Raw genomic sequence first — 15438 nt, forward strand, 5'->3', positions numbered from 1 at the left:
TTTAATGTCTTAATGTCAAAATTTTGAAAAGATTTTAGAATACGATCCTTTTATTTTTAATAAAATGAATTAGACGATGAGATTCACTTATTTCAAAGAAATAAATCGTCACACTCAATAAGTTAGAATGCAACATTTTAAATCATCAAAATTAAATTTATCTCTCGTCTTTTAAAACCTATGCGTTTGAGAAGGGTATCCGACTATTTGGGTCAAATGAGAAAATCAAAACCCAGTAAGTTAGGGCTCGATTTCACAAAACTCCTAAATATCGAATATTGCCTTTATTTTCATTTATTAGAAAAATCATCGTCTCGAGAGAACAATATGTCATATCCAATGCGTTAGGACACCACATATCGAATTCCCGAGAATGAGCTTTTTATTTATGTTTTAATTAAAGAAAATTTGATTATTTAGATTCAACGAGAAAAATTAGAACCCAATACGTTAGGGCTCAATTCTCTCGGGGATTCCAAATATCGGGTATTACGTTATTTTGAAAGCTTTTGGAATAAAAGTCATATAAAACGTAACCTTTTAAGCAGATATAATGCAATAAAATGTTAGTATACAATGTGAAATGATAATTCGTAAGCCCAAAGTGTACAAACAATCAATTGATACAAACAAACAATATTGTATGCATAAGAGCAATGGTTGCATGTAAATATTAACATTTGAAAGCTAATGAATTTAAAATCAATAATAGACATATATTAACTTAAATAAGTAACATATGTATAAAATGAAGAGTTTAATAATAATACAAATAATGGTATATAACAATATGAAAATTTAATAATATATAAAGATAATATTTAAATAAAGTATACGAAGTAGGGTATTTTAAAAGAAATAATTTGTATAAAAATGGTTTTAAAAAAACATATAGGCATATGTAAAAAACTTGAGGTCAATAATTATAATAATGTGAAACCAATAATATATAAAATAGAATAATTTAACATGAAATATGTGTATGTATGTACATATATAATACTATTGTATAAGAATATTATCATGCAAACCCTTTAAAACATAAAGACACATAAAAGAGAGATAAAAAAAAACATTATAAAACTAATAATGAATATACACAAACTATATTGAATTTACCTAAAATATGTGACAAGTTTAAATAAATAATAAACCTGTTTGTTTAGTAAAAAAATGGATTAATTTAGAAATGAAACCAAATCCTAGGGGCGAATCAGAAAATAAAATAAAAATAAAGAACCAAAATGGAATGTGCGTATTACATAGGGGACCAAACGGCAATTAAACGCAAGAATAAATAATCAAAACTAAACACAGGAAACGGCACCGCATAACTGTGGATCAAATTAAAAAATTTGAAGAAAATAAAATCGAAACGCCACAAAATAAGAGGGACTATTCATGAAAATAGACCAAAAGTCTGGATGCGCGGATCTTTCCCCGGGTCGGGTCACCTGCGCGGGTTATATGGCCAATACGGTGCCGTTTTGAGGCCACTAGGAATGGCCTCAAACGGCGTCGTTTTCCTCGTTATAAAATAGAAAAAAAAAACCTAAATCAGCAGCTCTCTATTTTGCGCCGCATCAAGAAAACGAAAGCCCCCCTCCCATCCATTCAACTCCGGTCCGAACGGAGGAGGGACTCGGCGGCGCTCCAACTCCAGGTACGATTTCTAACTCCCCCTTCTTTTCTTTTATATTTTATATACTCTTATATATATATGATTAATAAAAGAAAGGAAAAAGAAAGAACATGCAACGGAAAAGGATCAGAAGCCAAAGAGAAAAAAAAAGACCTTCTTTTCAATTTTTTTCGATTTTCTTTGTATTGATTTCTTTGATACAATATGCGTCTCCCCCCTCTCGAATACAAAATGAATGGCTTTTTATATAGCCGGATTTTACAGAAAACAAAAAGAAAAATAAAAAGAAAAATCCCCCCTGAATCCCTCCTTTTCCTTTTATTTTCTGCTATTTTTGCTGTCGTTTTCTGCTTTCTTGCGTTCGTTGTGTGCAGGTGTACGGGCGTACGAGGACGTGGCGCGGTGCAACGCGTGAAGGCGTGGTCCCTGGTGGTGGCGTGGCTCGGCTCGGAGGCGTGGCTTTGGCGTGGAGGCGCCACACGCGCGCGGGGGAAACCTGGCTCAGTTGCGACGCTGGAGGCTTACCTTAGCTGCTAGGGTTTTCTGATTTTGGTTTCTGCTAGGCTAGGTGTTGGGCCATCGGGCCATTAGGTTAGTTTGGGTTTAGTGTTTGGGCTAAGGTAGAGATTTGGGCCAGGGTTAGGTGTTTTTGGACTGACGTTTAGTGGGCTTGTAATACTGGACTTTTGGACATTTAATTATCTTTTTGGTTTTGTTTTATTATTTTTTTATTTTTGTGATTTTAGGCCCGGGCAAATTGGGCCTCTTACAAATATGCTTAGAATCATCCATAACCCCTCATCAACCTTTAAATAGGAGAATAAACGAGCCTCAATGTGCTCAAATTCATGTCTTTTTACATTGGTAACAATATCGATGCTGACCAAGTTAAGACCCAATTGACTAGTTCTGATTGTATTTAAATTAGTGAATTGAGTATAATTAATAATTAGTTTTAGTTATATTTAAATTAGTGATCTAAACATAAATTAATTTCATAAATTCCATTTACGCTGCATGTTTATGCAATGAGTTAAACAAAAAAAAAATTACAATTTTCTTTAGCTTATACATCGATTATTATAATAATAAATCGTTCTTTAAAATAATTTAGAAAACATTATATACTAAGACTGACATATTTTTAATTAATATTGGTTTTTTATCAGAACATTTTATTAGTAATTTAATATTTAAATAAAATATATATTTTGATATAGATATGAATGAAAAATAATATTAATATTAAATACATTTTATCCAATGCTAATACCAGATATCATACTCTTGCTCGATAAAATCAAACATAAAATTATTCGAATTCGAGGATAAATTTTTTAAAAGGAGTAAAGAAATATAATGACTCAATTTTTGTCGATATTAAAAAAAACTAATTTCAAAATCAAAATTCTTTAAATCAAGTTAGTCTAAATATTAAATTGAGAAGCTTACGAGACGATGACGAAATTAGTAAATAGAATTATTACATGATTTATTTGAATATTTGGTGAAAGTAGTATAGGAACAAAATTGATTTAATTGAAAATCTACCAAGGCCTTAAGTGTAATTTCGATTAATTATTTTTATCAAATAAGCTTTATATATGTAATAGTGGGAGAGAGAAATGTAGAAACAAAGAGAAAACATAAGCTTCATATTTTTCCTTCTCCACAACAAGCATTTCCATTTTCATTGGTTCAATCCTAAGCTAAAGTCTAGATTCGAACTTCAAAGGTGAAAGGAAAAGAGAAAACAAACACTGATTGATTATTATGGTATTTGATTGGATCGTGAAATCTGATAATATTTACATATTTATATTTTAGTTTAACTAGTGAGATATAATGTTCATTTTGAATACGTTGATAAGAGCACGTTTATAATCAAGTGTTGGCTTGTTGGGATATAAAGGTCAAATGTTTTATAAAGTATATGTATTGGACTTTATTTACTATCATTAGTGTATGTTTAAATTGTATAATTCAAAATTTATAAAATATGCCATGATTATTATTAGCTCATTTATTAAGTGAAAAGATTAACAGTTTGAGTTGCTCCGATAATAAATGTTACATCTCGTATTTGGGTTTGCCGTCGTGGTGTGAGATTTTGAAATTAAAACAAAAATACTCACTTAGTAGCCATATAACAAGAAAAAAGAATTGGAATAGACTTGAATTTAACAAATGATTTTAACCGTGTTTACAAATCCTAAAAGTTACATCAACATTTTAATCAAAATGAAGTATTTGGGCTAATCAATGACATTGTAAAAGTTGAGGTACCAAATTATCTCAAAAATTGAAATAAAAAGATTCAATCTTTATTTTGAGTGTAGCGCATAGACCAGTTGAAATTTAACTATTGTTATGTAATCTTAAATCTGAGTATTTTCAAAAGAAAATTGAGGGTAAATATAGATATCAAAATTGAAATATCGCCATATTTTATATAATGCAATAAAGAAAAAGGTGACCCACGTGTAAAGTCAAGTAAATATAGGGATAAAAATTGAAATATTGCCATTTTTTATATATCGCTAAACGAAAATTATGGCCGATGTGTCAACCAAGGAAGTTCCTTTGGGACCTTCCTTTAGGTATATAGATTATGTTGGAAATTGTAGATTGCAATTTCATAATTATTCATGAGCACTTACTAGAAAGTGATGATTTATTCAAAAGATACATTTGATTCCATGAGACATGTTTTTCTAAGAAGTATGTCCAATAGAAATCAAACATAAAGGATTGTGACTCTTCAAAATAGTGTCTATTGAGTGTATATAAATAGAGGGTCTAAGGTGCTCACAAATCACAATTACAATCAATCTTATTTTTTAGAAATTAATGTAAGAGTTAGGGAATTCCTCGATTTTGCTAATCAAAGGAAATTCAAAAGCTTCGTTGTATCTTGGGAGGACCTTTGTCTTAACCCTCTAGCAACTTTGCGTAAGGGCAAATAGTTCTCTTTAAAAAGCATCACCCGCGCCTCGAAGTCTACTATTTATTTCAATATTGTCTTTGGATCTATATTATCCATTCTATATATCCAACAATCAAACAAAACTATTTTGGAGATGGTGGTAGAGGCTACCATCGCATTCAAAGTGATGAACCAAGAGTTTGTGAAACTTGACCGATTTGATGGTTCAAACTTCACCCGTTGGAAGGACAAGATGTTGTTCCTTCTTACTGTCTTAAATGTGGCGTACGTTCTAGATCCAAACCTACAACCTATGGAGGATTTCGCCCCTGATGCAAACCCCGAGGAAATTACAAAAGTGGCCGAACTCAATAAGAAGCGTGAAGAAGAAAATTTCACATGTTGAGGACACATTTTCAACACCTTGTTTGATTGATTATTTGATCTCTACATGTCGATGCAATCCCCAGTGGAAATATGGAAAGCTCTTGAAGAGAAATACAGCACTGAGCGAAAAGGTATTGATAAATTTTTAATGATGAAATATTTTGAATTCAAAATGCTCGATAGTATCCTGATCATGGATCAAGTCCATGAATTACAAGTCCTTGTAAGTAGGCTTTGTGGCTTGAAATTTGTTATTTTGGAATTGTTACAAGTCAAGGTTATTATGTCAAAGTTGCCCTCATCTTGGAACAATTATTGGAAGAAACTTTTGCATATGACAAAGGACTTCACTGTGGAGAAAATACTTAGGCATTTACGTATTGATGTAATGTATCTTCCCCAAAGTTCTAAAGTGAACCATATGAGCGAGTCCAAGAACTCTCGAAATGGTAAGTGAAAGACCACATCCGAGACCAAGGACGTGTAAGATAAGAAGAAAAAATCTTGCAATTGTTATAATTGCAATAAGAAAATACACTACATTAAGAATTGCAGACTTCTCAAAAAGAAACAAGATGCCACAACTTCCAAAGCCAATATGGTGGAAGACATAGACTTAGTGGTCATGGTTACGGAAGGGATCGAGAGTTTGGAGATTGGTATGATTACTGAACTCAATATAGCCATGACTAATAAGTTTTGTAACTGGTGGCTCGACTCTGGAACTACTGTCCATGTGTGTAATGACCGACAACAGTTCAAGAGTTATGAACTAGTGGCAAACCGTGAAGTGCTTGTGGACAACTATCAATCGGTTAAGGTGCTCGGTCAAGGGACGATGGAATTCAACTTCATATCTAGGAAGAAATTGACTTTGACCAATGTGTTGCATGTTCCCATTGCGAAAAATAATTTAGTGTCTACAAGTATTCTGTGTAACAAGGGGTTCAAGATTATCTTGGAATCTGATAAGCTTGTATTGCTTAAAGGTGATATATATGTAGGAAAATGATATTGTAACAAGGGTATGTTCAAGTTGAGCATTGTTATGAATAAAGTTAATTCTTATGCTTATATTGTTGAATCTTATCTTTTATGGCATGTGCATTTAGCACATTTTAATTTTAAAACTTTACAATATATGTAAAAGAAAGGTTATATAAGTCTAAATAATGATGAGTTTGTGGATAGATGTGAAATTTGTATTCAATCAAAATTACTAAGAAACCGTTTCTTAATAAGTGTGAAAATAATTCGCAAGTGTTAGATTTAATTCATTCGGATGTTTGTGAATTAAATGGAACTCTAACAAAAGGCGGAAAATGATATTTTATCACTTTTATAGACAACTTCTCTATATTTACTTATATGTATCTCATGAGAAGTAAAAACGAGGCGTTTGATATGTTTAAATGTTTTAAAAATGAGGTTGAGAATTTGTTTAGTAAGACAATCAAAGTGCTCCGCAGTGATAGATGGGTGAATATTTTTCAAATGAATTTAATGTATTTTGTGAGGGACAATATGTGGTACATAAGTGTTACACGCCTTATACTCTACAATAAAATGGTTTGGTGGAAAGAAAGAATCGTACTTTAGTATATATGGTTAACTCAATGTTGTTAAATGCTAAACTTCCATATAATCTATGGGGTGAAGCATTATTAACTGCGTGTTATATTCTTAACAGAATACCATCAAGAAAACTTAAACTATCTCTATATGAGTTATGGAAGGGTTGGATGCCAAACTTAGGTTATTTCAAAGTGTGGAGTGTTTGGCTTACTATAGAGTTCCCGACCAACGGAGAACAAAGTTAGGTCCAAAAGCCGTCAAGGGTGCACTCGTTGGATATGCCCAACACTTTAAGGCTTATCATGTTCTTGACTTAGTGTCAAATACAATAATTGAAACAAGAGATATTTTATTCATTGAAAATAAGGTTTTCAATGATTCAATAGATTCAGAAAAAGAATATCAACTAGTGATCTTAAGTTATCAAACCAAAAGAATCTTTGTGACAATAAGGATACGGAGCCGAGGAAAAGTCAAAGAGTGAGAAAAGTAAATAACTTTGGTCCTGATTTCATTTCCTCACAATCTCTAGCATTCATTGTTAAGGAAAATAGAGAATCTGTAATTAGGAAGATCCCCATAATGTTTAATGTGGATGGTGATCCACAATCCTATAGTGAAGCCATGACTTCTAGGGATGCAACATTTTAGAAAGAGGCGATCAATGATGAAATGGATTCAATATTATCCAACAATACTTGGATTCTAATTGATCTTCCTCAAGGATTGAAGCCTGTCGGGTGTAAACGAGTGTTTAAAAGGAAGAATACTCCAACAAGGGGTTCTCCAACCTTTAAGGCTAGGTTGGTGGCTAAAGGATTTAGGCAAAAGGAAGGCCTAGATTATTTTGACACCTATGCACTAGTGGCTAGAATGACCTCCATTCGAATTCTTATAGCACTTGCTTCTATCCACAAGTTACATGTACATCAAATGGATGTTAAGACAACTTTTTTGAATGGTGATATCGAAGCGAAAGTTTACATGGAGCAACCAGAAGGCTTTGTGCTTCCTGGGAATGAACATAAGGTATATAAGTTGATCAAGTTATTATATTGTTTAAAATAAGTGCCTAAACTGTGGCATGAGAAATTTGACTCAGTTATCTTGTCATGTGATTTTGTACATAATGGTGCGGATAAATGTATTTACATTAAAACCACCGATAGGTATTGTGTAATTATTTGTCTTCATGTAGATAATTTTTTGATTTTTGGTATGAACATGGAAGGTGTTCATGAGACCAAATAGTATCTAGCCTCGAATTTTACGATGAAGGATCTCAACAAGGTAGATACAATTCTAGGTATAGAGGTGAAAAAAATGAAAAGGGTTTTGCACTAAGCCAATCTCACTACGTCGAGAAAGTATTGGAAAAGTTTAAACACTTGAATATCAAGGATTTAAGCACTCCATACGATTCGAACTTCAAGTCAAGTGAGAATAATGGCAAAGCTATAGCACAACTTGAGTACGTCAGTGCAATCGGAAGTCTAATGTATGCAATACATCGCACTGGACCCGATATTGCATTTGCTATGTACAAATTGGCGAGATTTACAAATTGTCCTAGTATAGATCATTGGGAAGGAATTTGTAGGATTTTTGGCTATATTAAGAAAACAAAAAATTTGGGATTATTCTATAGTGATTATTCTGTAGTATTAGAAGGTTACTCGGAGGCAAGTTGGATTACAAGTCTAAGTGACAATAAGTCCACATCGGGATGGATTTTTACAATTGGAGGTGGAGCCATTAGTTGGGCCTCCAAGAAACAAACTTGTATCTCACATTCAACTATGGAGGCTAAATTTATAGTTTTAGCGGCTATTAGTAAGGAAGTGGAATGACTAAGAGATCTCTTACTAGATATAAAGTTGTGGCCACAACGTAGGTTCTCCATTTTCGTATATTGTGATAGTGAATCTACCATGTCTCGAGCGTACAATAAAGTGTACAATAAAGCGTACAATAAGTTTGAGACATGAGTATGTGAGACAATTGATTAGGAATGGTGTGATAACTATTACATGTGTTAAGTCACTTGACAATTTAACGGATTAATTGACAAAAGGTTTGTCAAGAGATTTGGTTAAAAGTACCACCACTAAGATGAGATTAAAACCATTCTAATTGCGTCATTGATAATGGAAACCCTACCTTGTTCTAGCCAAAAGTTAATTTCGAGGTTCAAAGGGTAATAATAAGTTATCGAATGACAACATGCACTAAGGATCAGGACTTAGTGTTTATATTTTAGGAGGATGAGTTTTACTCTTAATGGATGAACATTAATTGTCATGAAATCCACCTACATGAACATGAAGTGGTGTCGCTTCAACGAGATTTTCTTTATGGTTTTCTCTCGTACATGTTCATGAAACGGGATGAGCACATGGCCATAACGGTGCTAAATCAAATTAAACTCTTACTCTAATATTTTATGGTTATGTGTGAAATTTTTTCGATATTGACTTTAAGAGGTATGGTTCAAACAACTAGCCACCATTTACTTTGTTGATACTTTGAAGAGTTTACACTAAAGGAAGGTTCAATCTACGGACACCCTTCTTTAAGCATAATCATTGTATACTTATTTTCTGGAATTAGCAATCTAGTGGGGGATTGTTGGAAATTGTAGATTGCAAATTCATAATTATTCATGAGCACTTATTAGAAAGTGATGATTTATTCAAAAGATACGTTTGATTCCATGAGACATGTTTTTCTAAGAAGTATGTCCAATATAAATCAAACATAAATGATTGTGACTTTTCAAAATAGTGTCTATTGAGTGTATATAAATAGAGGGTCTAAGGTGCTCACAAATCACAATTACAATCAATCCTATTTTTCAGAAAGTAAAGTAAGAGTTAGGAAATTCCTCGATTTTGCTAATCAAGGGAAATTCAAAAGCTTCGTTGTATCCTGGGAGGACTTTTGTCTTAACCATCTAGCAACTTTGCGTGGGGGCAAAGAGTTCTCTTTAGAAAACGTCACCTGCCCCTCGAAATCTATTGTTTATTTCAATATCGTCTCCGAATCTATCTTCTTCACTCTATATATCCAACAGATTATATGAAAATAAAAATACTATTAAATAAATAGAAATAATTAACATGCATCCTTCAATATAACTAGTTTGTATCTCCTACGATGCATAGGTCAATTATGTATATTAACTTTAGAGTAAATTATACTTATGACCACTCTAAAATAACTTATCTCATTTTAATCACATCAATTTTTTTAATTTAATTACTCCAAATAAGATAATTATTTAAATTAATTACTCTTATTAAAATCATTCGTTATTTACAAACGAATTATTGACGTGACATATTGACCCATTAAATGACTAACATAGACAATTTTCTTATTGAAATTTCTAAACTTCAATCCTTCCCTCTCTTTACTGCCACATGGCATTGGTTTTTTTTCTTTCCAAACTCCAATCCTTCCCTCCCTCTTTTTTATTTTTTTAGGTTGTACTTTCGCTCCTCTTTTTTTGTCATAAATAAACCACCATCACCATCTTTGAGTGTGAAATGACGTTCATACATTTTTTCTTCACTGTTTTCTTCTTATTCCTCCTCGCTTCTCCTTAACTATTTCGTTTTTTTTTTATTCTTCACTGTTGCCAAAATCGATGCCATGTGTTTTTTTTATACGATATTTAGGCAAAGATGGGCTAACATGATTTGAATTTATATTAAATGATTGTTTAACAAAAAATTTAATCATCACTTTATATAAATCAAGTTTTTATTTTTATTGTTATTTAAATTAATTTAACAGACTTAACATTTTTATTTAAATCTTTCTAAAATTTGGATAAAACTTTTAACTTGATTATTTGGAATCCCAATCAAATATTAGGCGTGTGGCTTTTACAATAATAAAATTTAACTCTCAATAAATGCAATTGAATTTACAACCAGCAAGTACTTCAATGCAATGCAACGCTAGGAAACAGGCGGAATTAATCAATTTCACACCAACCCTTTTCTCTTATTACTACTATAAAATGTATGTATATATATAGATCATGCCTTGACATGAGTCATCATCTGAATTTCAACCTTTGTTTACCTATCAACTATGTTATGTACATACACACAAAACTACAACTACAACTACAAAAGAGGATTCTCTTCTCTTCTCACTTATATGTGAAGGAAAATTTGAATACAACCATGACTCATCGTGGGTGTGCCTGTATACCAGTTAAACATGTGTCTTTTTGTAATTTCATAAGAGCTGTATATATATACACGTATATATGGACGGCTCGAATTTCATGGGAGGGCCAACATAATACCATAATCCATGCTTTCTCCTTACCCTCGTTTATGCTGTTGAGCGTTGTCGCAAAGGCTGCGCCTCACTAGCAACTTCATTGTTATGCTGATTGTCTAGCGGCATGTACTGCGACATGATAGCCATGATCTCCGAGTCCATGTAAGACTGCAGGTACAAATGCAAATCAATATGTATATAACAATCAAATGGTACAAAGTTAAAGCAACATGTAAAGTCAGTTTATCTCATACATACCCTGAGCCTATATTTGTAGAATATATACCCAGCTAAGCCAGCAGCAACCACAGCTGCCAGTACCAAGAGGGTGAGGAACCACCCAAAGCGCGATCCGTTTCTCTCTGCGATGAGGATGAACAAAGGATCAGACGGATCATTGGAATGACAGTGAGTACATATAAACGAATGTGGGAGGAAATATCTTACCAATGCAAGCATCTTGCTCTTTTATATACAGAAGATTCCCCTTACACTTGCACTCATATGAACCCCAAGTGTTTTTACAGGAGCAACCATCGCACCGGCAGGCACTTCGTTCTTTGCATTCATTGATATCTGAAGCAGAAAACAACACATGGAGATGAACAACTTCCAATTGTCATAGAAATAGACCTGAGGGTTTAAGATTTGAGAAGTACCTTCACATTTATGACCATCCCCTCGGAAGCCTTGTGGACAATGACAACCTTTTAATTGCTTTTCCTGCTTTATGCAATGGAGTGGTTTTTTAGTCAACAAAACAACTTGAAGAATAATAGAAAACCATTGGAGAAGAATAAAATCACTGAACTGAGCAAGCCGAGAAAGTTAATCCATCTTTTGCGTCAGACCAGCAACCTCCGTTGTTAATCGTACATCTCGCAGGCCCGAAGGCTGTAAATAGATGAGAAATGGATTGGGTAAGTACTGACTGGATGAGGAAAATAACGAGAACCAAATCTCATTAAAACAAGAATCTAATCACCTTCACAAGATATGTAACCATCGCCTCTGTACTGCACGCCCTTCACAATGGGGCATTCACATACTCTTCCCCTGAATGTGTCCTAAACCAATTCAACATCTCCTTTTTATTAGTGTGGAGTTATTCATTTGCAACATTGAACTGTGTAAAAACTTTCAATGATTTACCTTGCATGCTGTTATGTTGGCACGTTTATCCTGCCAACAACCACCATTTCTTTCAAGGCATTCATTAGTTTCAATATCTGTTAAAAAAAGATGAAGCCAATATTAAATAAGATATACAAAAAATACAAATCCTGAATGTCAACCTAGTTTAGAATGTAAGCCGCCCCCATGTACCTGCACTTAAACAAACTGAAGGTTCTGTGGTCTCCTTAAATCCAGCACAAATGGCCTTAAGCACAGCACTTCTTTCCAGTTTTCCTTCATAGCAAGCAAGCCAAGAACTTCAGCATCATTATAGGAATTGTTGGATGAAATAAGCAAACCTACAAGCTATGTAACAAACCTCGATATTGAACATCATTGATAACCAATGTCGGCAAAATGGTAACGTCGCTACGAGAACCTCGGCCAACCTATGTTCCACAGATGGTAGGAAATTAAGAAAGTTAGTATTTGCTTCTTTGTAAGATGACTAATCTTAAAATGTTAACTCTGTCATGCTAACATGGATGAAGAAAAAGATGTAGGTACCTGAAGTTCTTGCTCCTTTTTCAAGACTTCGTTCTCGACATCAGCTTCAGGATCACCCATGCACTTTTTGATTTTCTCAATAGGCAAATCTGGTCAAGCATATGAAGCCAATCAAGCAAGAGTGGTAGAAGATACCAAGGATACGGAAAAAAAGAGCACTTACCGAGAGACTTCATGACATCCTCAGCACATTGTTTGCTATATCTGTTCTCCTTCATTGAACACCTGATATGGAAATCCGTGACGTAGTCCCACCAAATCCAAGGTCTGCTGCTCTCATTGGCAACTCTGTGCACACAGAGCTGTCTCAAGTTCTCAAACACCACATCCTTTCCTTGATATCCCTCTCCAAAATCTTGTTCTGGATCAGGGGCACAATATCTTCCATGGTTTATGCACTGAGACTTGCACTGACTGCTGAATATAAAAGCTTGAGGACAATACCAAGTTATGTAATGTGGTGTGAACAAGGTGTAACCCCCCTTTTCAAGTATCTGGGCATGGCCTTTGAAATTCTTTACAAAATTCATCTGCTCATCACAACGAACTCCACACTCGTCATTGCTATTGGTCCACAGTTCATATTCAACTCTCTGGTCTGGATGGGGCATCGACTCCCTCCAGTCTAATTTTACCACTACATCTTCACCCTTTTTCAGGGCCTCCTTCAGGCTGTCACCAAAAGACTTTTCTATCAAAGCCGACGGGATTCCTATCTTCTCCACAAACTCATTTGTATCCCTGCTTTCCTCAGGAGAATCCATAGTTATTAGAGGTTCATCTACACTATCAGCCACCAACACTGCTGCAGCTCCAGCCTGTTGCGCTTGCCATACCTTCAAGGCGAAGTAGCATTCTGCAAGTGCAACACAACAACTCAATAATGATTTGATGATAATAAAAAAAAAATCAAATAGAAGGCTCTATTTTAAACCCCTACATACCATAAATTAACTGCTTATACTGATGCATATGGACATACTAGCTATTCTTCAAGGGAACATGTTCATATGCATATCCAGCAAGGAATTACAATAGACAATACTAAACGCATGAAATCCTTAAGAAAACAAGTCAGACTAGACGAATTCAGCATAAGAAATAAAGAAGCATAAAAGAAACTATAAACAGGGATTTGGACAATACTGTTGAAGAGAAATACCTCCACGATCAAGAAGGACGACAGAGGGGCGAGGAGACTTGGACTTGAAGGGTTGACCAGTAAAGGATTCACAACCATTAGCCCCTTTCTCTGGATAAACCACGGAGCCTATAATGAACCCACCATAGTCTGGTATTCCAAAGTTCCCTATGGAACCATCATGCTTTCCTATCAGACTCAACGGAGATAGCACTCGGATGTTATTCTTCTCAACCACAAACCTTCCAGAGACTCCACTTAATGCAAGGATAGATGCTAAAAAAAGAGAAAGAAGTTTGTGGAGACATGAACCCATGCATATCCATGTCATCGTCCCCAAGAAAGTAATGAGCAGCTATGGAGTATTGGAGTTTGTCCTGTTTGCTTTCTTCAGAGAAAGAGCGAAAGAGAGGAAATATAAAGATGTGTAGTTGAGAAGAGTCTACGGATAGCTACAGCCATATAGATACTAAGATAGTAAATAGTAAAACAGGGAGGAGAGTTTACTTTTCCTGATGGGCTGATGATGGCTTAACTTTCTTGAAATCTAACTGTGACGTGAAGGAAACGACAGTGGAACAAGAGAAAGAATGGAAGGAAGGTGGGTGGGCAGGTAGGTGGGTGGACAAAGTCAGCAGAACAACCATTTTTCATTCCTACTGCTACATTCCAACCGCTAACCCAAATAAAAGTTCAAAAAAAAAAAATTGCATTCTCAAATATTTTTGTTCTTTACAGATTGCTTCAATCCCAAGGGAAAACGACTTTCCTTTTTTAATTTTAATTAACAAAGCTTTTTTAAAAGAAAAAAAAAGAATGAAAACGGCAGGAACCAACCAAGGTGTGTAATTGGCAAGGCAAGAGTTGTTGTATGTATTATTTATGGCTTAAGCTTGAATAATAATGGGAAGTGAATTGGTAGATCCTGTCCTGGAGGACTCCTGGTTCAATCCTCTTAGTTCTGTTTAATTTGGACGACAAAAACACCCGTTGGCCTTTGTAAGACATTGAAAGAAGCTGTCTATGGTTTAACTACTTCTACAGTAGAATTTGCCACTCTAGTAACAAGGACAAAGAAAGCCATTACTTTATTGAGGGCATGTCTATAGCTACAAGAACAACTCTACGACAATTCACAACGGTTTTATTATTGCACACTCTTAGGCATTGTTAGAATGGGGCAGAAACTGAAACACAATTGTTGACTTTGATTAGGAAATTTGCAAGTAGGTTTAAATATTCTTTTAACTTTATTTTTTATTTATAAAAATTTAGTTTTTTTTTTTTTTTACTTTGAAAACTAAAGTCTAAATAAAAACAATGTTAGTGGATTTTGACATTTTAATTTTAAAATTCTAATTTAAGGAATTAAAATGCAATTGATAACCATATAATTAAATTTTATAGAGTTTAGTTAATACTCTTATCAATTAAATTTTAATTTTCAAATCAACCAAGTGAAAAGAGATTAAATTTTAAATTTAAATATAGAAGGACTAGGTTTCAAAAGTTACAAGAGTATAGGGGCGAGGCATAACTTCAATATTAGCATAGGTCTTTGTACTCTTCACAAATTTAGAATTTAGTCATTGTATTTTTATTTCAGTAATTGTCTCTCTACTTTTTAAATTTCAAATTTTAGGTCAAATTATTAGCATCGTTAAATTCTTTCCGTTAAATGTGTTGGTATGACACTTTAAAATTTAAAAAAAAAATACTCATTTGGTAACAATGTAACTAAAAAAATGATGTTGTAATGAACCTGAACTTAATAAACTAATTTCA

The 15438-nt window shown here is 33.8% G+C and overlaps 1 protein-coding gene and 1 long non-coding RNA gene across 2 annotated transcripts; one reads left to right on the forward strand and one right to left on the reverse strand.

The window, feature by feature from the left end:
• Positions 1 to 1562: 1562 nt before the first annotated feature.
• LOC105762332 (uncharacterized) lies at positions 1563 to 2365 on the forward strand. Its single transcript, XR_001123841.2, has 2 exons — positions 1563 to 1663; positions 2017 to 2365. It is a non-coding gene; the product is annotated as an uncharacterized LOC105762332 (long non-coding RNA).
• An 8147-nt stretch (positions 2366 to 10512) lies between these two features.
• LOC105763091 (vacuolar-sorting receptor 6) lies at positions 10513 to 14153 on the reverse strand. The gene is made up of 12 exons (XM_012581168.2): positions 13675 to 14153; positions 12676 to 13368; positions 12513 to 12601; positions 12325 to 12394; positions 12156 to 12239; positions 11982 to 12058; positions 11815 to 11896; positions 11641 to 11723; positions 11489 to 11552; positions 11277 to 11405; positions 11088 to 11191; positions 10513 to 10997 (listed from the first exon to the last, which is right to left on the reverse strand). Exons 1-12 carry the CDS (start codon positions 13982 to 13984, stop codon positions 10881 to 10883), a joined length of 1902 nt encoding a protein of 633 aa, XP_012436622.1. The 5' UTR covers positions 13985 to 14153; the 3' UTR covers positions 10513 to 10880.
• Positions 14154 to 15438: the final 1285 nt, after the last annotated feature.

Source organism: Gossypium raimondii, chromosome 12 (assembly GCF_025698545.1).
Source record: "Gossypium raimondii isolate GPD5lz chromosome 12, ASM2569854v1, whole genome shotgun sequence".
In the NCBI taxonomy this organism is placed as follows: domain Eukaryota; kingdom Viridiplantae; phylum Streptophyta; class Magnoliopsida; order Malvales; family Malvaceae; genus Gossypium; species Gossypium raimondii.